Source organism: Lissotriton vulgaris, chromosome 7 (genome assembly GCF_964263255.1).
Source record: "Lissotriton vulgaris chromosome 7, aLisVul1.2, whole genome shotgun sequence".
NCBI lineage: Eukaryota > Metazoa > Chordata > Amphibia > Caudata > Salamandridae > Lissotriton > Lissotriton vulgaris.
Window position 1 is genome coordinate 882,918,427 of NC_141695.1, and position 21,188 is coordinate 882,939,614.

General features: G+C 44.6%; 1 protein-coding gene across 3 annotated transcripts in view; it reads right to left on the reverse strand.

Annotated features, from left to right (window-relative positions):
* The window catches only part of LOC147702609 (proton-coupled amino acid transporter 1-like), a 494,150-nt gene that overhangs the window by 217,798 nt on the left and 255,164 nt on the right, over positions 1–21,188 (reverse strand). For all 3 annotated transcript variants that reach the window (XM_086931275.1, XM_086931277.1, XM_086931276.1), the window contains exon 5: positions 17,455–17,550. In XM_086931275.1, coding sequence (XP_086787401.1) covers positions 17,455–17,550 — 96 coding nt within the window. The remainder of the gene's footprint in view (positions 1–17,454; positions 17,551–21,188) is intronic.

Below are 21,188 nucleotides of genomic sequence, written 5' to 3' on the forward strand. Positions count from 1 at the left end.
TAAAGGGACAATCCTCGATTTTTTCGTTGTGTACGTTCCATAGTTCTTCATCGTCTGCTGTCCACTCATTCTGATTGGGGTGTAAAGAGGGAAGGGTACTCGAGTCAGCGATCCACCATTCGCTTTCCTGTACAATCCCCTCTGCTTGCCTAGTCCCCTTGTTACAGAGGGCCAGTCATTGAGGGTGGCCTATAATCCGAAAGACTTTCAGTTTACAACATTATTGCTTCTGCCTAGCTGTTCCATGTATGTGTATAACTGAGTTTCTCACTGTTGTACATTCTGCCTCCATCCATTTTGTTGTCTCCCTCAAACTGTTTTTTTGTTAAGTGCTATTAATACTCTTCATGACACAGCTATGCTACATGTTGCTACCACTATGGTCAAATCTGCACACCTGAATAGTCTTCCTTCTTTTGGCTAGGCATCAAGACCATCATGCTCACCCTCCGAATACAGTCTATTCTTTCACCCACTACTTTTGCTGTTGTTTGAGTCATGTTACCAGTAGTCTAATAGATTCCAGCACTCCTACAGACAGACAGATGATGATGATGATGATCAAACCTATCTTTAGACCCTCATGTTTGAAAGATTAATCTTGAATCCCCATATCTTTCAGAACTTCCTTGGGGTGAGATAGTTTTGATGAAGAAAATTAAATTGTATTAATTTGAAAAGGGCAATGAAGCCACTGCTGGTAAGTGTAAAACATCTAGGAGGGCTGCCATCAAGTAGACCACTCTCTTAAAGTTCAAGGAAGTTTAACTGTCCAGAATGAAGCCATTTGGACCATGAGACAGAGAGCAAGGGTAACAATCTATTTGCTAACACCTTCCCCAGGATGTTATACTGTATAGTCATCATAGAGAGTGGTTGTTTCAAAGTCCTATCAAAACTATCACAGCCAAATTTCAAAATCACTACTAGAAGCTCTGTCATTTGCGGAATCATGAGTAAAGTTTGAGTCTGGTTATAGACATCCAAGAACTGAGGAGCCATCAGTCTTTTGTATGTTGAGTAAAATTTGTTTGGCAGGCTATCCGACCCTGGGTTCTGGTTAATTAGTTATCACTTCTATAGCTTGAATAGTTTCAGCCAGGTGTGCCTCCAGAGCAAGTCTTTGATCTTGAGATGAAATGGGAAGAGCCTGATGTCCTTAAATCTTCAGTAAATGCACCCACACACTCACACACACACACTCTCTTGCATACTTCCCTCTCTAGCAGCACTCGAGCCCCAATTACTATGATACACACTACCCGAATCATTAGCTTTAACACTTCTAATTCAGTCAGCACTCTCCCTGATGTACCTCCACTTTCCCTACAATAGTCCACATTGGCATCCCTCTTAGCCCCCTGAAAAGTTGCATCTCACAGCGCTGCCATCTAAAATTTCCATGAGTGAATGCTAACAGGCAATATACCCCAGCCAGGTTAACTAAGAGAAGACAGTGGGCCTTATTATTTTGCATACGTACTGAGCTTCAGCCACGAGTCCCATATTCAGGAAAGTTTCTGGGTCATCTGTGTTGCCACTAATCACCAATGTGCTGTCTCCTAAGTCACTGGTGGTAATCAAGTCCAGCGATTTATGGAGTGCCTCCACTGCTGCAGCATCCCTCTCAGCTTGTGTAGAGTAGCGGATGGTCTGTCAACCTTTTGTGTTTTTCTTCTACGTTGTGGTCTGGATTTCAATCTGTTCTGGGATGACCAATAAATAGGGCTTCCCGAGTTTGTCAGAGCTTCAGCCCATTTCCATACTGCTGATGTATCAGTATAGATGTGAGATTTCCCATTGTAGACTTTCAGGTCCGCTGAGAATGAAAACATGTACTTGAGGTGTAATTCTGGGAGTTGTTTCTTAACTTTCAGATATGCTCTTCTCTGTTGTTGCACCATTAGAGTGTAATCTGGAAAAATCAGTACTTGTGTATCATCAATTGTATATTGCTTTCCTTCACTGTGACTCCTTTTTCAGGATCATTAGATTTTAAGGGACCTTGAAATAATTGTTTAGGATGCAAACAGTGGATGCAAACAGTGCAGAAACCTCTCTTGTATATTGTTTAATGCACCATAATGTTGCTCAATATATAACAAAGGCATTATGGGGCACTCATGGACAAACTTCAGAATGCCACAGACAAAGTTGCACCAATCTGTAGGGTGAACCGCACGGACAGGAAACGAGGGGCCCCGTGGTACAACGATTCACTCAGAGCTCAGAAACGTGGGTTACGTAAACTGGAAAGAACTTGGCGTAAAAACTACAGTCCTGACTCTCGGAGCAACTATTTACGGGCTCTCGCTGGGTATAAGCAAGCGATTATAGCCAGGAAGTCTGAGTTCTACGAGGAGAGGATTTCTACGGCTACGAACCCTCAGAAAGAAGTCTTCCGAGTCCGTACGGAGCTCAGGAAGAACAAGGAACAGTCTCCGGACTTTAGTCAGGAGGATTGTCAGAAGTTCCAGGATTTCTTCACCAACAAAATCATTGATTTGGTCACTGAAATTACGGCAACCTCGCAAATTGACTGTCCACCGGTGGATATTCCAGCTATACTGCCAATTACAATCCCGCTCTCTAATCTACCCTTGATTACAAAGGATAGTTTAGCTTCCCTCATGGGACGGGTCAAGTCCGGCTCTAGGTCGGATCCATGCCCACCTGAAGTGTTTAAACTCGCACTCCTGGGCATAGAGGATGATGTGCTGAGTCTCCTGAACCTCTCTCTACATACTGGTCAAGTGCCTTCAGCCTTCAAGGAAGCCCGTCTGATTCCCTTGTTAAAAAAACCGGGGGCAGACGCAAAATGTCTGAAAAACTTGAGACCAATTTCCCAGTTACCATTCTTGGCGAAGGTTCTGGAGCAGCATGTCCTTACCACCCTTTCAGAACATCTGGAAAGCAACACGCTGTTAGAGCCGAATCAAGCAGGCTTCCGTGCGAACCACAGCACGGAGCTGGTTATGTTGTCAATCGTAGATGAGCTTAGGAACAGAGCAGACAAGAAAATCCCGGGGGCCCTGGTGCTGTTGGACCTCTCCGCGGCATTTGATACCGTGTGTCATGAACAACTACTGTCGCGGATGAGGGACTTCGGCATTCAGGGCATAGCACTGGCATGGTTCACATCCTTCCTTCAAGGGAGGACGCAGAAAGTGCAACTAGGTGACATGCTTTCTACCGCAACTTCGATCACTTGCGGAGTCCCACAAGGGTCTGCTCTGTCACCCCTATTGTTCAACATATACCTACAGCCTTTGATTCGAATGCTTAATCAAATGGACTGTCAGGTATATAACTACGCAGACGACACCCAGATTATCATCCAGCTGGAGGATAGCCAGAATGCCTGTACCAGACTGCAAAACATTCTGAGAAGCACAGCTAACTGGATGTCCGGCAACTCCCTAAAAATCAACCCGGACAAAACCGAGGTGTTGCCGATTACCATCGCTGGCAACCCTTGGTGTGATCGTTTCTGGCCTGGGGAGCTGGGCACGCCTCCAGAACCGGCGGAGGTGGTTAAGAGCCTGGGCATCCAGGTGGACAGTAAGCTGTCCATGAAAAAGCAAGTCATAGCTGTGGTGGGCTGCTGTGTCGGCCTCCTTCGCCAACTCAGGAAAGTTTCCCCGCTGCTCTCTTTTTCCACTCTAAGGAGCGCGGTTTCTGCAATGATTTTGGCCAGGCTGGACTATGGCAATTCATTGTATATAGGACTTCCACAGGGCCTCTTGAACAGAATGCAGACGGTCATGAATGATGCGGCTAGGCTCATTTTTAAGAAACCAAGGAGTACTCAGGCATCCCCCCTCCTGCGGGAACTCCATTGGTTGCCAGTTAGGCAGAGGCTAATGTTCAAGGGGCTCTGCATTGTACACAAGGCGCTTCATGGCAGAGCACCCACCTATCTGAAATCTCGCCTGTCCCTTTACAAACCAGGGAGGGTGCTTAGATCTGCTGATTCCATCTATCTGGTTCAGCCACGCTGCAGACTGACCACTGTGGGTGGGCGTGCTTTCTCACATACTTTGCCAGCTATGTGGAATAAACTACCGTTGGAACTCCGCAATGAAAAGAAACTAATGCCCTTTCGCAAGAAATTAAAAACTGTGCTTTTCCAGCAAGCGTGGGGTGGCCGCCAATTGTAATCTGATGCATCTTTTTATTGTCTAGCTGATCCTAACAAAGCGCTTAGAGACCCCTGGGTTATAGTGCGCTATACAAGTCACAATAAATAAATAAATAAATAAATATATAGGAGGTTCTAAACACCTGCCCAGGCATGCTTGCCTACCACAACCTGTCAACTGGAAGCCAGACTTTTGTCACAGAATGGTCATGGTCTGTTTCATAGCATGACTGATTACAGTTAACCCTTCACCTGTGAAAAATGCTGCACATCATGCCAACAGTCTCACTATAGCGCATTGCATGGCCTCTTCGAGGAGCAGAACCTGATGAAAATTGCCATGCCTGCCCACTTTTTGGCAGTGCTGGGGTCATCTCACCTAGCACATTGCAAGATTATGCCGCTTTGTCTATAGTATAACAGCTCTGCTGTGGCAAGTGAAACCAAGTCGAGCAAACTGTAGTTGCAGCAGATGACATTATTATAGGCCTGGCTGGCAATTTGGATGGAAGTAGTTATAATATGGGCCTGTGCCTGTTCAACTTAGAATAATTTTGTCAGGTAATAGGTTGTAAGTGTTGTACTTAGTAACCCTTCCAAAAAACATTCAGTGCTAAAGCCCTTTGTTAAGTCAGTGAGGCACCCTATCTGAATGTTGGTCCTCATAGCTTTTCCTTCCTCATTTTCGGCCCAGTATTCAAGGAATGAGATTCTGTCTTGTACGTTCTCAAGGTGCTTCCCGAGCACATAGATCTTGTGTCAGTTTTGCTTCGGCTTCCGATACTAAACCTGCCAGTTTTTTCTGATCAGAGTTAATCCTTCATCAAGCACTAGAGTGTCAATCTTTGCTACCAGAGATGCACGAGTATGCTTTATAGTGAGAAAAATAGCTTCTATATGTCAGAAGTGTCCGCAGTCGCAGTTCACCCCTTACCTCCATGCCCTAATTTTCAACTGTCAGCTCTCTCCTGTCTTTTACCTTCTTCCATGCATGTCTACCCTTCCTCTTTCTTGTGGAGCGTTACTTTTTCTCACTGATTATTTCACTCATACACCCACCTTTCGCCCTGCTCCCTTACTCACTCACTCACTCCTATAGCCTGCTACTTTTGCTCAGTGGCTCTGCCCCACTTTCATCCATGTAGAATATTTGCTGCATTTGCCACAAACTATCAACTGCAGATGTTAACAGAATTTTATTTTTATTTTTAGCTTAAGCGTTTAAAGGTTACTAAAAATGCAGCAACATGTTGCCACACAGTGGAAGGACCTTTGCAAATGGTGACTGGTCACCTTTCTGTTGCTTATTTCTGTATTTGAGTTTTAAACTGGTATAAATGAGATGCAACCAATGTTTAGACAGTGTTAAAAAGTGTCAACATTACAAATTAATATAGTAATGCTATAACAAACTGTGCAGCATTTTGCCACATAATTTACTCAACCTTGCTGCATAATTTGGCTCTCCCCTTGCTGCAGAATTTCAGTGGCCCTGCATATATCACATCAAAATTATTATCAAGCAACATACACAATTCCTAAATTATTATTGAAGCTAACAGCGTCTTACCTTTCGCTGTTTAATATTTGTCTCTAAACATTTTTGATGACCTGACTTTATGACTTCGATACTCAGTTGTTAAGTGCAATAATTGCAGCTTTACATTCACTGTGCTCCAGATGAAGTCTTATTTTTGTCTATAAAATCCGAGTGTGCATTGCGAACTCCTCAAGACTAATATACTTTCTGTAACACTCACTGTATTGTGTTAATTTTAAACTCCACTGTTATTTTAATTTGGTGACATTATAAAATAAAATGATATAGCCTGAGCAAAAAAGTTAAGAGTTGTGAGAGATTTTTTTTTTTAAACGCTAACAGCAGATTTAGTTGCTATTCACTTACCATGCTGAAATCCCTTTCAAACCCATGGTTGTTGCGCGCATGCCCTCCCCATCCAACGCACTGAAGGGTAAAACCTAGAAGCAAAGACCGTCCAGGCCTAAAGGACATCACAACAAGCAGTCAAGGCATCACCGCACAACACGCAACACAGCGGCACAAGCTTAAAAGCCTTCACTGAGCCAATGGTTCAGAAGTAATACCCAGTGACTGACTCTATGCTCGGATTTTACAGAGCTGCTTCCCCATCAAGCTTCAAAGGTTAAAACAAACCACTTAAAAGACGCCACTATGACTCAACACTTCCACCCTGTGATGAAGTATTAGACTACAGAAAGTAAGATGAAGAGACATTGTGAACGTTTCAATTACTCATCTTGTGCAACCAAGTCCGTAATGCAAAAAAGTAAGAATGAATCCCAGGTAACAAACGTGCTCCATAAACACAGTCAGCTAGATTCATCAAGCATTTTTGCGAGTGCAAACGGTGCGAATCGCTAAATTGGACATGTGTGTGCGCAACATCAGTCTACATTTTCATTTCAGGGGTGCTACAGGGTGTCCTTTGGACACCCCTGGCACCCTTGAAATCACATCCTTATTTGCGATTAGCAATTTGCTAATCGCAAATAAGGAATGTGTAGAAATCGCAATTTATTTAGCGATTCCTACATAAATCCCGTTTTGCAAGTCCTTAATAGCAATTCCTTAATAATCGCTATTAGGGACTCGCAAAACAGGACTATGATGAATCTGGCTGAGTGTTCAGTGGTTAATTTGTTTATTTCCTTCTGCCGTGTTCTCGGTTGCTACCGAAAGGGAACATGTAGCGCTTTAGAACGCACTAAATGAATAAAGGCACTTTAACCTCAAAGCGGCTTTGTGCACTGTAAGACGATACATGTGCGTGCTAACCTGCATAACTGAAGACCGTGCTACCAGAGATGGCACCTGCTGAGTCAGAAGCAGGGTACAAGTCGGGGGGGGGTACATACGGGTGGACGGCGTCCACACACTGTTTTCACAGGTTGAACGCACCCACCACCAAGAAGCTGGGCCCTGCTGAATAGTGTGCCGAGTTTGTCCGGGTGTAATTTTCAAACACCGGGACACATTCAGCAGATCCTGCACGCTGTCTGCTTTCCATCCGTAACAATGTGCAGGAGGAGACGGGGCTTTCTTGTTTTAGACTCCTGTTGTGCCCATAACAATGGCCTACTTTGAGGGGCCATCAGGCCTCCGTTTGTTCGAGTCTCTGGGCTGGAGCCAGTCAGGAGCCTCACACCTGATGCAAAGGAAGCTGAGGGGAAACAAAGGCTCACAGCTTGTTAGCACTTTACACACTTTAAAGAAGCAGTGTGATGCCACGTGTGATGTCATGTGCTGTGATGTCACCCTTCGTGATGTCCCTTGCATACTACCTAACTAGAGGGCCGATTATGATGGAGGACGGACCTGAGTCCATCTGCCACCATAGAGTAGGAGGGACCGTCCGCAGGGGCAGCAGCGGTCCCTCCGTGCAGATTAGGATGTGACCGCCAAGGTGGCGGTCACATCCTCTATTCTTAACATTGCGGCGGGTGCAGCTTCAAGCTGCACCCGCCGCAATGTTAAAAATGCATGCACGGCATTTGCGTGCACAAAGCGGCAGGCACCGCGCGGTGCTTGCCGCTTTGTTCACGCAAATGCAGGGGGGTACCATAGGTACCCCCCATGTGCACCCCCCCCCCTTCACCCAGGGGGCCCGTAACGGGCCCCCGAAGTGAAGGTCTGTATGCTTTTCCACGGCGGAAAAGCCGCTGTGGAAAAGCATACTTTCTACTCCATCATAATATGGCTGGCGGTGTCTGATAGACACCGCCAGCCATGTTAATTCTTTTCCGCCGCGGTCGGAAGGCGACCGCGGCGGGAATGCGGCGGACAGATTCCAAGACCCACCAGCCATCCTAATTTGGCGGTGGGTCTTTCAAGCATCCGCTGCGGTTTTCCCGCATCCTCCGGGCCGGCGGTGGCTTCCGCCGGCCCGGAGGATGCGGGAAATCGGCAATCGTAATAGGCCCCTAGGTTAGTAACCCCACTTCCTTTTTTTAGGACTTGTGCCCTGGTCAGCAGTAAAATGTTCCTTCCAAGTATGGCAGAAACCGATGCACAGGCTATGCACAACTAGCCTACCCTATACAGAGTCAACCCTTCCTGCGGAAACGTCAGAAATACATGGTGGCATACACAAAGTAAAAGGGCAAAGAGGTAGGAGAAGCAAAGGTTCAAGTAAGCAGCGATGACCACGCCCTTCCTCAACAAGAATATTACCAGGTTGTCTGCAGAGATGTTTTTTTCTGTGAATAACCAAATCCACTTTGTTGGTGATTGCGTGAAAAGCAGGACTGGGAAAAGCGACCCATTTTTTCCCTCTTAACTGGACGGCACGTTTAAGAGTATGGACAGTGGTTTTCTTATGCACAGTGAGGGAACATTGCTGAGGCAGTCAGCTGTGATTTCTCTAGTTATAGACAGGACCACAGGAATTTTACAGCAGGAGAAGACCAAATAATGCGTCAGAGGTGACTAAATTACGCAGCAAGAAAAGGGAAATTATGCGGTGTAATAAGGCACATTCTGCAATAGAATTTCATTATTTTGATATTTTTACCTTAACACCATCTGGGCAAAGGTTTCACCTCATTAGTGCCAGTATAACACCCAAATAAAACAATAAGCAACAGGAAGTGGACAAGGCTTCCTTTGCAAAGTGCCTTCCACTGCAGGAACACTTGTCGCCGCAATTTAGGAATTTTTGATCTGTTTAAGCTAGAAACATTCTTTTTTATTGAAATCTGCAGATTATGCATCGAATTATGTGACAAATGTGGCACATCAATCATTATGCAGAAAACACAGCAGCCTCAGAATCGCGTAGTTACAGTGTCCCTGGGTATAGAATACAATAATAGAAACATAGAATCACACCTTTGTACAGGAGTCATACATGTGTGAAAGTATGTTTATTTGCAGACCTGCTACAAATAACACCCCTGAAGTTTATGGTCAAGTCAAACTTCACATAGAAATGCATTCATTTTTGTGAGCCCTTTGCCCAGGACACGCATGTAGTGACTTGCAGCAAGTTGTCCCGATTCTCCAGCCGGGCGAAGCTGCGCAGGTTAAATATACAGGTAATTACACCTATGCCAAAGGTCTGTAGTCACAAAAATACCGGGAAATATAATCCTCTCTAGGAAGAGATCCACCGCCCCTGATTTAGAACACTCTGGCCAGTGAAGAACTGTGGTCATAGTGGTACATCCCAGCAGAATCTGTCCAGACAGCAACATAAAGGATTTTGATAAATTTACACTGAACTCAAAATCAAAGATGGTCCCCAAGTCTAGGGCTAAATTGGACATAAGCAGCTGGAAATATTTGCACGAGGCATTTTACTATGCACGGGCAGGGAACTACCGGAGAAATGTGTTAGGTAAAGATCTCCAGGGCTGCACTTGCAGCGATCACCCCAGTGCTCAGCTTGTAAACTAGGAAGTGCCAGGCCCAAATGTTTGCTCAGAAGCTGCCGCCCGCTCTGCAGAAGGCTAATGTGCCGGATACCAAAGATGAGTAGTCTTGAGTTGCCATCATGCATCTTTAACCCATTGACAGACACTGAATGCCCCTCTTTACACCCGTGCCGTCCCTGCTTCCTCCCTTTGTCACTGTTTTCCATCTTTCTCTTCCTCCTCCTTTCCCTCTTTGTGTGTTTTGCGCTCTTTCGTTCTGGGTCAAACTGTGACTGGGAAAAAGTAAGTGCCCGTGCCAAAAAGAAGTGCTAGTGGACCGCACCTGCAACCACCGGCTCAAATTAAGCACTACATCATCCCACCTCTAACGCCAAGGTATTTACTTGAATCTTGGCAGACAAGCAACAGAAAACATGTATTCTATAGTTAACAGAGCATAACAAATCATGCTAAACAACTGCCCGAGTACAACTGCCTGAGAACATCATCCATTGAGAGATCAAACATATTCTCTTCATCAAACAGGAAGGGGACGACCTTATCAAAGTCCATAAGCCACACTTGCCGCTTCCTTTAAAGTGCAGTGAATGCACATCGGCTGCATTTGTTGACATAATTCTGAGGCCAAGTGTAAACTGTTCCACTTGGACATGTTTGGAGAACAGGAAGGAAAAGTAGTCAAATTTGTACCAAAGTTTGCCAAGAGAACACCAGTATTAGAGTGACTGCCAGGTGTGCAGATGTTATTTTCATAGTTCGAGATATTTGGCTTCCTGTCCTTGTGGATGAATTAAATGTCTGCCTTCAGAGGGGCCTCCAACACTACCACAGACCGAGCCTGGTGGGTCCCAGGGCAAACTCCAGTGTACTGGGCATTAATGGTGTGTTGCTAACAGGCTTGGAAACAGCAGCCTCTTGGAATGGTTTCACCCAAAGGTTTTTTTCCCCCAGCTTGAGGGTTATCAGTTCCAAAGCAAGAAAAGGATTTTGAGAGGGAGCAGATAGCCTGCAAAGCGTAAGCACTCTCACCCTCTGGTGGAAGAGTCCGCATCTTATTGGTCAGCACGTAAAGCATCTACATTATGAAGGGATAGTAACTCTGGTGGAAATTCACCTGCATCATCGATTATGTAAATGAAACACACCATTTACCCTAATAATTTAAGGAAAAGCACAGTAATGAATATGGAACGCCTATGTTTTCTGAATGGGTTATAACTGAATGATCATATATATAGTTTTTCAGTATATTGAGTTTATTCCAGGATTTTCACATTTCACTCTCACAGAATGAGAGGAAAAATTTGGTTGATGAGTTCTGATAAAAACAAAAAGAAATCCGAGATATAATGAGTACAATACCCTGCAAATAAGTTTAATAAGAAACTGATATTGCTACATTAAAATAAAAAAATCCTATCTTAAGCTGAAACAAGTGACCAGATGTACAAAGAGACAGCCAAAACACGTGGCTGGACATGCAGCACCTCACACAATAAATACAGTAAATACCATAAACTTAAAGGAAGAGGTAAAATGCACACCACATGTGGTCTGGTCTGATCACTTTGCTGTGCCATTTGAACTTTGCATCCCCGTCACCTGCCCCACTAATCAGACAACCCCTCCTTTTATTCTCAGGAGAAACCTAAGGAATATCTCTGATGAGACTCTTGCCCCTTTGATCTCCACTCCGGAACTCTTAGCTGTCAGTGATGCTGCAGAGGCAGCCCAAACTCTGACTGACTCCATCTCTAACGCAGTGGAACATCTTGCTCCCTCATCCTTGTGCTATGTAGCACGCCTTAAACCTACGGCACCTTGGTTCTCCGACCAGCTGAGACTGATGAGACGGGGCTGCAGGAGTAGTGAGAGAAAATGGAGGAAATCCTGGGACGCAAAGGACAGAGAGGCTCATAAATCTGCATTACGGGCCTACAAACAGCAAGTGATAATGGAGAACCAGGAATATTTTTCTAATTTGACCAGCTCTCTCTCTTCTTCAAGGGAGCTCTTTAAAATTGCCGACTCCTTATGCTCCCTGCAACTCCCCGATCCCGTAGTCAGCTCCCAACAACTCTGCAATGATATTTCTGATTTCTTTCACAACAAAATACACGATATACACGTTTCTCTTGAAGCCCACTGTCTTGCTCTTGATCAAAACACTCCTCCTTTCATATCCAATCTTGATTCACTTGGCAAGGATCCCCCCTGCCTACTCACAACTTTTCCCTCCCTATCCCTTGAATCTCTGAACTCACTTCTGGATAGGACTAAATCGGCCTTCCCACTTGATCCGATATCACTTAAAAAACTGAAAGAGTGCAGCAATTGCCTTCTTCCTCCCTTGCTTGAGGTCCTAAATAAGGCTATTACTCAAGGTTCTTTTCCTCCGATTTGGAAGAAGGCAATTGTGAAACCTCTGCTTAAGAAGCCGACTCTGGATCCGGCCATGTTGAAAAATTTCAGGCCGATCTCCCTCCTTCCAGCGCCCGCGAAGATGCTTGAGACACATCTGAACTTCCATCTGTCTGCCTTCCTCGATTCTTCTGAATACCTGGATAACACCCAAAACGGTTTCAGAAAACACCACAGCACAGAGTCCGCCCTTACCTATGCGGTCGATAACATCCGACGCAAGGTGGACTCTGGCCAAACCACGGTTCTGGTTCTGTTGGACCTCACGGCCGCGTTCGACACCCTGTCCCCCGCCATTTTGTCATCTCGGCTGAGGGAAGCTGGTGTCACTGGACCGGCCCTGAGCCTCCTAAACTCCTTTTTGACCGAAAGGGAACAGAGAGTGATGCTTGGGAACCACCTCTCCCCTGCCAAGTCTTTGCAATGTGGGGTGCCACAAGGGTCGGCCTTAAGCCCGACCCTATTTAACATCTATGTGGCCCCCCTTGCAAGACTAATTAAATCTCAGGGGATGGAGGTGGTATCCTACGCAGATGATACCCAGATTATGGTCTCTCTTGCTCACACCTCCGTTAGTACATCTGCCGCTAGTTTTAGGGTATGCATGCCGTGTGTGGCAGACTGGATGACTATAAACTCCCTTAAACTAAATGGCGAAAAAACCGAGGTGTTGATCTTTGGGAAGAACCAAAATCTATGGTCGAGCGAGTGGTGGCCCACTTCCCTTGGCATCTGCCCCACTCCCTCCCTATCTGCCAGAAATCTTGGAGTGGTATTTGACACCTCGCTCTCTATGTCCCTGCAAGTTAACAGGACCGTGGCCACTTGCTGTGGTGTGATCCGGGTACTCAATAAAATCCGTGGGTACCTCTCCCCCCAGGCGCGTAAACAGGTTGCAGTCGCCCTGGTAGGCTCGAGGCTGGATTACTGCAACTCCCTGTATATGGAAGCCAACAAAGGTCTGATCCACCGTCTGCAGATTCTTCAGAACGCTGCAGCGCGTTTTGTTTTGGATCTTCCTAAAGCCTCCTCTGCCACCTCAGCCAGGAAGGAGCTTCATTGGCTTCCGGTACAGCACAGAATCGCCTTCAAAATTCTCTGTCTTACCCACAGAGCATTGATGGATGGTCCTGCTAGTGCTATTGGCTCCCTTCTTCTGTGTTATGTCCCCACAAGAAGCCTTCGCTCTGCGGGACTTTGTCAACTAGTTGTCCCCCGTGTTAAACTTGCCAGATGGGGAGCCAGAGCCTTCTCCGTGGTCGCTCCGCAGCTGTGGAACTCCATCCCCACGGAAATAAAAACTCTCCCCTCCATCGAGTCTTTTAAAAAGGCTCTAAAAACCTATTTCTTTAAGAAGGCCTACTTATGATAGAATAGGACCTGGTAGGATGTAAGCTTCTGTATTTGATCTAGGCGCCTTGACGCCCACTGGGCTAAGTACGCGTGTTACAAGAAACCCCTCATTCACTCTTGTTGTATGAGTATGTTGAATCAGTAGATATACTTTACATTGCTCTTTTTTTTACTTTTTAGCATGAATTATGTTGCTGCTATTTTTTTCACCTGCAAAGGCCTATTGTGCGAGGACATCCTGACACATTTAGTGTCTGGGACCATAAGGTTTTTTTAACAGTAAAAACTAAGGGCCCCATTAGGATGGCGGGTGGATCGCCCCCCGCCGGGCCGGCGGTGGCAGGGGCGATCCACCCGACATCCGTGCAGAAATGACCCCCGCCATATTACAATGGCTGGGGGGTCCGCAGCAGTGCCTGCCATGTTGTGCAGGTGCACAACATGCCTTCATGGCATTGTGGCGGGCGGTGCGGAGTGCACCGCCCGCCACAATGTTAGGAATGCAGGATGTGCCCGCCACTGTGGCGGGCGCATCCTAATGGCCCCCACGGGACGCCCGCCCTTATGGCGGGCGTTCCCTTTTTAATGGGCCCCTGAGAGTCTCACATTCCAAGCCTATGGGATAATTAAGGATGGCCAGAGGGGAGGCTGCGCCAATGGGACCACAGAAGGCAGTCAGGGGTAGGCCATGCATGTGGAACTGATCGACGAGCAATGAGACGGTGCGCCAAAGGGTAGACATGAAAGGCTGTTGGACCAAGAGTGAGACTAGGCTGTAAACTGTGGCATGCAGAGGCCTGCATCAGTGAGACTATGCTTAAAGGAGGGAGGATAACCACGAGTAATACAGCCCGAAAGGCTTCTCACATCGCACAGGCGCTGTAAAATGCTCATGGCTGAGAAGCTGTTGGCAGCAAGGTGTCCGTTAGGGAAATCTATATAACCCACAGACTACATTATCAGAGAAACGCCAGGACAAGCCTGTGAGCATAAGAGCAAACTGCATAGATGGGAGCCTTTCAGATACTTCAATAAATGGAAAGTGCAAGAAACAGACAGTAGTTACAACATAAACTATGAATAGGATTCCCTGCAATTGATCAGTTCTCTCTGAATAAAGAGGCAGGATCAAGAATTCCAGGGAATATAATTGGCGGTTAGAAACCACTGAAACAAGATCTGAGATGCAGGTAATTGCACCAAGTGAGACATGGGCACTACAAACAATTCTTAGCACCTCTAGCTCAACTGCCACGTAAAGCAACACACAACATATACATTCCTGTCAATAATTACTTTTGGCTCACACCAAACAAAAAGAATACTATATTACAAAGTAATAGCATTGTATAGAGCATAGTACCCCTGCCCTGAAATCGAAAAACTGAATATTTAATTCTGCACATGAACCAGAAAAGCCCATAGTCGAGAACAAGAAGTGTTCCTGGCAAGACGGGTATGCAAAGACCAGCTAGCAAAACTCAGAAACAGCAGCTGCGTACAATGTTTCCAGAAACTGTCTTGGATAGAAAATGAAAATGCAGCCCGATGCATCTTTCTATCCCCCGCTCCGCAGCCTCTCTGGTCTCCAGTGCCCTCTGACCCTTTTAGAGTTAGTCGGGCACGGCGGGAACCGAGGCGGAAGGACTACATGCCCTCGCTACAGTGCGTCGCTGCTCTTCCCGCCACCAGTGGGGCATAGGCGCGCGGGAAGTGGATGCTCCTCCCAGCCCATGTCTGATGAGTGTGAGAGCGGCAGCCGCGTCCCCTGCGTCATCTTTTATTAAAGGAGCCCGGGTTCATGAGCTGATTGATTCCCCGGCCTACCGTCCCACTGCACACGAGGCAACGCCGGCCAAGGAAGAGGCCGAGCACTGATGGCGGACGAGTGGAAAAGCAACATCGATCTCAGGGAACCAGACCACACACAGGAGATAAACAACAGACACATGCTCCTTGGACAGAAACATACACAAGGCATGTTAAATAATACCACAGAGCGACATTAAAAGCAAAGTTAAAGCAGTAGGGAGACGAAACTGTCAAAGCAATAAATGCACCAAAACACCCTTTCCAAACAGCAAACCAAAGCCCCAACACAGAATATGCAACAAAGGTTAAAGGCCTCCTCACAGTAACTGCAATCAAAGTCCAAATCTGCTTTCTGGTCCATATCAAATGTGCCCCTACAGAGGCGGAACTTCATAGAGATGGATATCCACATCTCCTCATCCATGCATTCATTCACTCATTCATTCTGTCTGCCTCTGCTTCAGAAGTTCTCCACATATGCCAGCTTCATGTGGTAAAAGCTGGTCCTGTTAGAAGCTCGGTTTGAGACAATCTACCTAGAGGACTAGGCCGGAATCTGAAGCCCTACATGGATACCAGCACTGTATGTGAAATCTGCTGCTAGTATTGACGCTGCGTGGAAGGATACATTCCACTCAGTAGCCATTGGGAAGAGCTGGATAAATAGAGACAGTCCATTAAAAACATTCAAGGCTCATAGGAAACAATTAGCATTTATAGAGGCAAGGAAGTGGGTAAATGGAGTGAGTTGTCTATGGCACTTGATGGTGGCTGTGTAAATTAACATGTTTTTGTAGAATGTGCAGGAAAAAGGCTCTATCCTGTGAATAAATAAATGTGTGCAGCATGTTAATGAACGTTGTCATGGAGAGGCTACCCATATTAGACAACCCCTGTGCAGCAAAGAGAATGTATGAACCCAAATGATTCATTAAAAATGCATCTGCTCTCAGCCTTGTCAACACATGTAGTACTCAAAAAGCACACAGAAATACCTACTGTGCAAAACATGTACCCGTGGCACTGTGTAAAACATCTGCCCCTGGCACTGTGTAAAACATCTGCCCCGGGCACCGGCTGTGTGTTAGAAGTAGCCCTAGGCGGATGGTGCACCACCAATGCTATATCTGCATGAGATGGAATACTCCTGGCACCATATTACATTGGAATAGATAAGCCAGTCATCAGCTCGGTATGAGGAAGGTTAGCACGTGCCGCCGGCATAGGTAGGACCCCGCCCACAGCAATGGTGAGCTCTAGAATGGACAGCAGCGCTCTGGACATTGCCATCACCCGAGATCCAGAATTGCCCATTTTGGTCTAGTGTACCACACCCACCGCCTGAAACACTCTCTGAATGCAAAGAGCTACCCAATGTAATGCCCGTTTATTAATAGATCTACGCAATACTAGGCCTTCATGGGAAGATCTTACCCATATTTTTATGTAGACAAATATAACCCAAGTCCTCGATCTCTATGGAGTTTATCCCCTAGTAACAACTCTTTGTTGATCTAAATGTGGTGTTCAACCCATCTTTACGGATTTAACCGAAACACACTGATATTTAGGATAAAGGAGAGGTACAGTATAGCACATGATTTAAGGATGGAGCAAAAGACACACAGATGATGAACGGAATGTGGAACAAATCAAACATTTATCCCCAGTCAGGAGATCTGGGTTAAATCTATCGTTCTTTTGCTTACCATGCCAGCTCCAAACAATGGATTTAACCCAGATCTCTTGATTGTGGTGAGTGCTTTATTTATTCTGCATTCCGTCCATCATCTGTGTGTCTTCTGCTTTCCCGTCCTAAGTTAGCCGGGTATGCCTAGACGTGGGTCCTGTGCTCTCTATGCCAATGGAGTCAAGCTTGCCTGGCTGATGAGGGGTGATACCCCGTAACCCGTCCCAGGAAGCTTGTTTCCATTCCAGGGAAGACCCGACAGTTCATGCTGGACTGTTTCCATGAGAAGCAGGGTCAAGACGGATTTACATATGGCTGGGTTTAAACTGGAGGGGGAGGGAAAAAGTGATGGATTTAGACATCTATGTACAGGGGTGAATGTTTGATATTGTTCAGAATTCTGTCCATCAATTGTTCCATGTGCTTAAGGATGGAACACTCAGTCAACCCTTGGACTTCTAACTCCAAGATGAATGCACGTTGGGGACTGTTGAGAACTGCTGTGCAACAGTTCAAAACACATGTACTCTCTAAAGCATCGCCACCCAGAGGAAATGGTGCAGATGTGCACTTCCCAACCCTCCACCCACACCACAACGAAGAAGCAATAGCAGAACCGTACCTCCCCCAAATTGAGTGTGTGCGTAGCCACGTACTGGGACTCGACTCCAAGCTGTACATCATTGTATCCCCATAGTCGACGAATGGTCGCTGGTCCCTGCAAAGAGAAACAGCACAAAGCTGGTTGAATTATACATAAAACAAAGGGGCTAATCAATCATTTAAAGCAAACATTGTCTCAAAGCAGAGCATTCTACAGAGTGGTTTATTATTCATGTCTAACATTCCATGGATTTAAACAGTCCTCGGATTCACAACAAATAGGACTATAACATACTCTTTGCAACATTTTAGCCGTTTTGCAGAATGCTCACAGGCCACCTCCCAGCTACTTAAGATCATGTTGGAAAACCTAAAGTATACAAAAAGATCCTGAAGGTAAATAGTAGGAGCAGGGTGTCCTTTGTGTGGTTACGCAGGAGAGAGAGGAAGGTGTGCATCACTGTGCAATCACTCAGATGCACTTTGTTTATATTTCGTCATAAAAGGTGGAGCCGAAAAAAAGAGGATACAACCCGTTTAATCTGCTTCTTTCCTTGTGTAACCCTAGACTATGTAATGGGTCTGCAGCTGCACCCTCTAGTAAGGAAGTGAAAGACTGCAGCGGAAAAGTATCATTTACTGGTCTTCACCTAGCAGGTCATTTGCAGCATACAGTCGCGACGCTTCATTTAAATCACTGGAACTAAAGCTGCGCTATCTATCGTGTGACATCTCTCCCAGATTTGTGGAACTATTTAAACAATGACGTTATCATGCTTATAAAGGGGATTCTTTCAGTTTGAAGCAGAGTGGTTGCAAGTTGCACACATTTGACTAAGTATCGGTTTCCACTCACTTCCAAGTACTGTCAGTGTTGGACGATAGGTAGGGCTGCATTATTCATTAAGCAAAATAAGCACATGTTAGGGCATGAAGAGGAGGGGGCGCCACAGACATTTTCCATTGCCGGATTTGCCATGGACCATATGGTGTAAAACTCCGAATGGTGCAGCCAAACTTATAAAAAAAAAGTAGCAGTGTACAAAAAGTTTTATTTTATGGTTTCTTAGTGTTTATATTTTGAATTAAATATATACTGGGGCACCACAATCTTTTCAGTGCTTAGGGCCTCTAAAGTTCCTAATGCGGCTCTGATGATGAGTTAGCTGGAACACAGAGATTAAGTGCCTTGGCTAGATCACACAATATAATTACTGCTTCCCCAAGCGAATGATAATCTACTGCTCTGATTCCACATATGAGGATGTTGTTAAAATACGCAGCCTTATACTGCGAGTCAGTACAAGAGGTTAACATCAGGTGTGAGGATGTAGAACGTAGAAGCTGATGGAGGGCACATCTGCAGCCTTAGTCCAAGGATTGTAAAATGCTCTAAAAATTATTCCGAAGGCCTATAATAACATTATTCAAAGAGCAAGGAATCAGGTAAACATTTTTATCTATTGCAGGCATTTTTAAGGGTATTCTGCTAAAATCTTGTTTCAAAAATATTTTGAGACACAAATATTTCAAAAATATTTGTGGGACAGAAGATAGAAAATAAAAATATCGTTTTTTAAGACTTCTAAATATATTTTTTTAAATATACTTGTACTGGATATTTTGAATGTTTCAGTGAACTGAGTTTTATTAGTTTTTGTGTCAGGGTATTATTTTGATGTTAATTATGTTTAGTTATTTGTAAAGTGTTTTTTTGGATTTCATAGTATACGTTTCGTTTTTTTTCTGTCAATTTGTTCTTGGTGGTTTAGGTTTCTAGCTATGTCGGAAAGGTTAGTTTTTAAAATCTTTATTTATAAATTAACTATCCTTTTTTACCAAGAGTTTCGACTTCCAAATTAGATGAACAATACTGAAATGTTTTTAGTTATGTAATAGATAATTTTTCTCATTTGGATATTAATTATATTATGTTTAAGTTTTTTTGTATAATACTTAAGTTTACAGTGGTGTTATTTTTTAAAATAATGAGTTATATCAATTTCTTTCTGTTAATAATTAACTCATTTTTGTGGTTGTTGGAATTGTAGGGCAATAGTGTTAGAAGGGTTTTACATCTATTTTTTCTAAAAAAAAGTTAATTGATCTAGTTTTTTAATCTGATATGTATAATTTTTATATGCTAATTTCACATTTTTCGTTTTAATAACTTACATAAGATACATGATGCGATTTTGAATATCTGTTTAAGGAAATATATTTTATGATTAGTTATTTTATATTTACATGCAGTTTATTTTGTATTAATTTGAAATAGGAAAAATGACATCTGTGTTAAATTTAACATTTCTCCTACTGTTCCTTACACTGGTATAGTAATAGTAAATGTAACCACTGAAACGTACAACACTTTCTCCACTGTTGCTAAGGTTGGGGAGGGCGTAAAATACCATCCTAGCCAACCTGAAAAGATAATAAGGGGTTGCTTTTATACATTCCACTTTGGAGTGGATGGTATATTACCAATTCAAAGCTGTAATACTGTGCCTGGAGTGGTAAAAGGCTTTTGTCATTTTACAGCTTGGCATGAATGGCACTGTGATAATCCTGTGCTTCAGGACTGTGCTGTAGGAATGGCAAAAGACTTTGTCCCTTTCTAGCTCCGCGTGGATAGCACTGTGCTAATCCTGTGCTTAAAGACTTGGCTAAAGAAATGGCAAAAGACGTGGGGCCAAATGTACAAAGCTTTTTTGAGGTCACTAATGGGCGATTTGCAGATTCGGGCCATTAGCGGCTTCACAAGAGCATTTTTTAATGTACAAATGCCCAATTTGCGATTCAGTAACCTATTATGGAATCGCAAATTGGGTCTGTGAATCAGTATTATAAAGAAGCATGTTCAGGGCATACCTTCCTAGTAGCAACATGCAGTTGTATGTGTGAATGTTTTGCGACCAAAATGCAGTCACGAACATTTACATTTTACCACCAACTCTGAGTTGGTGGTAACCCATTGGCAAACGGGAAGGGGTCCTAAAGTGACCCCCTTCCCCTTTGTGAATGATGGTGAAAACATTTTTTAACAGCAGGCAGTGGTCCCAGGGACCACTGCTTACTCTTAAAAAATGAAAAGAAAATTTAAAAATGTTCATTTTGAAACGCATGCCATTTTCCTTTAAGGAAAACGGGTTGCATTAACCCCTTCAGCGCGGCGCGAATTTTCGCGCTGTGCTGAAGGTTCTAATGAGCCTATCGGCTCATGACGGAACGGTTCCGTCATGAGCACAGCTCAACCGACGCTCATGACGGAACCGTTCCGTCATGAGCATGGAAGGGGTTAAAAAAAAAAGAAAATACTTCATTTGTAAGCAATCACAGAAATGGTGGTCTGCTGACCCCAGAAGGTCACCATCCCTCTAGATTTTGCGATCCCTAATGGGTCGCAATCTAAAACCTACCCCATGAATATTAATGAGTTAGGTCTAATTGCGACCCATGTGTTAAACCCACATTTCTACATCGCTGTCTGCGATTACCAAATAGCGAATGGCAAAAACGCGCTATTAGGTAATCGCAAACCCAAAATTATGTGCATCTGGCCCAGAGTCTCTTTCTAGCTCAGCGTGAGTAGCATTGTGCTAGTCCTATACTGTAAAACTTTGCTAGAAAGACAGACATTCAAGGTGCCCAGATTCAGAGTGTAGTTAGTGCTGTAGGGTGCTCAATACAGGAGCTGCTCTCCAACTAAACGTGGAAACTACCCAGAATTCTCTGCATCTTTTATATATATTT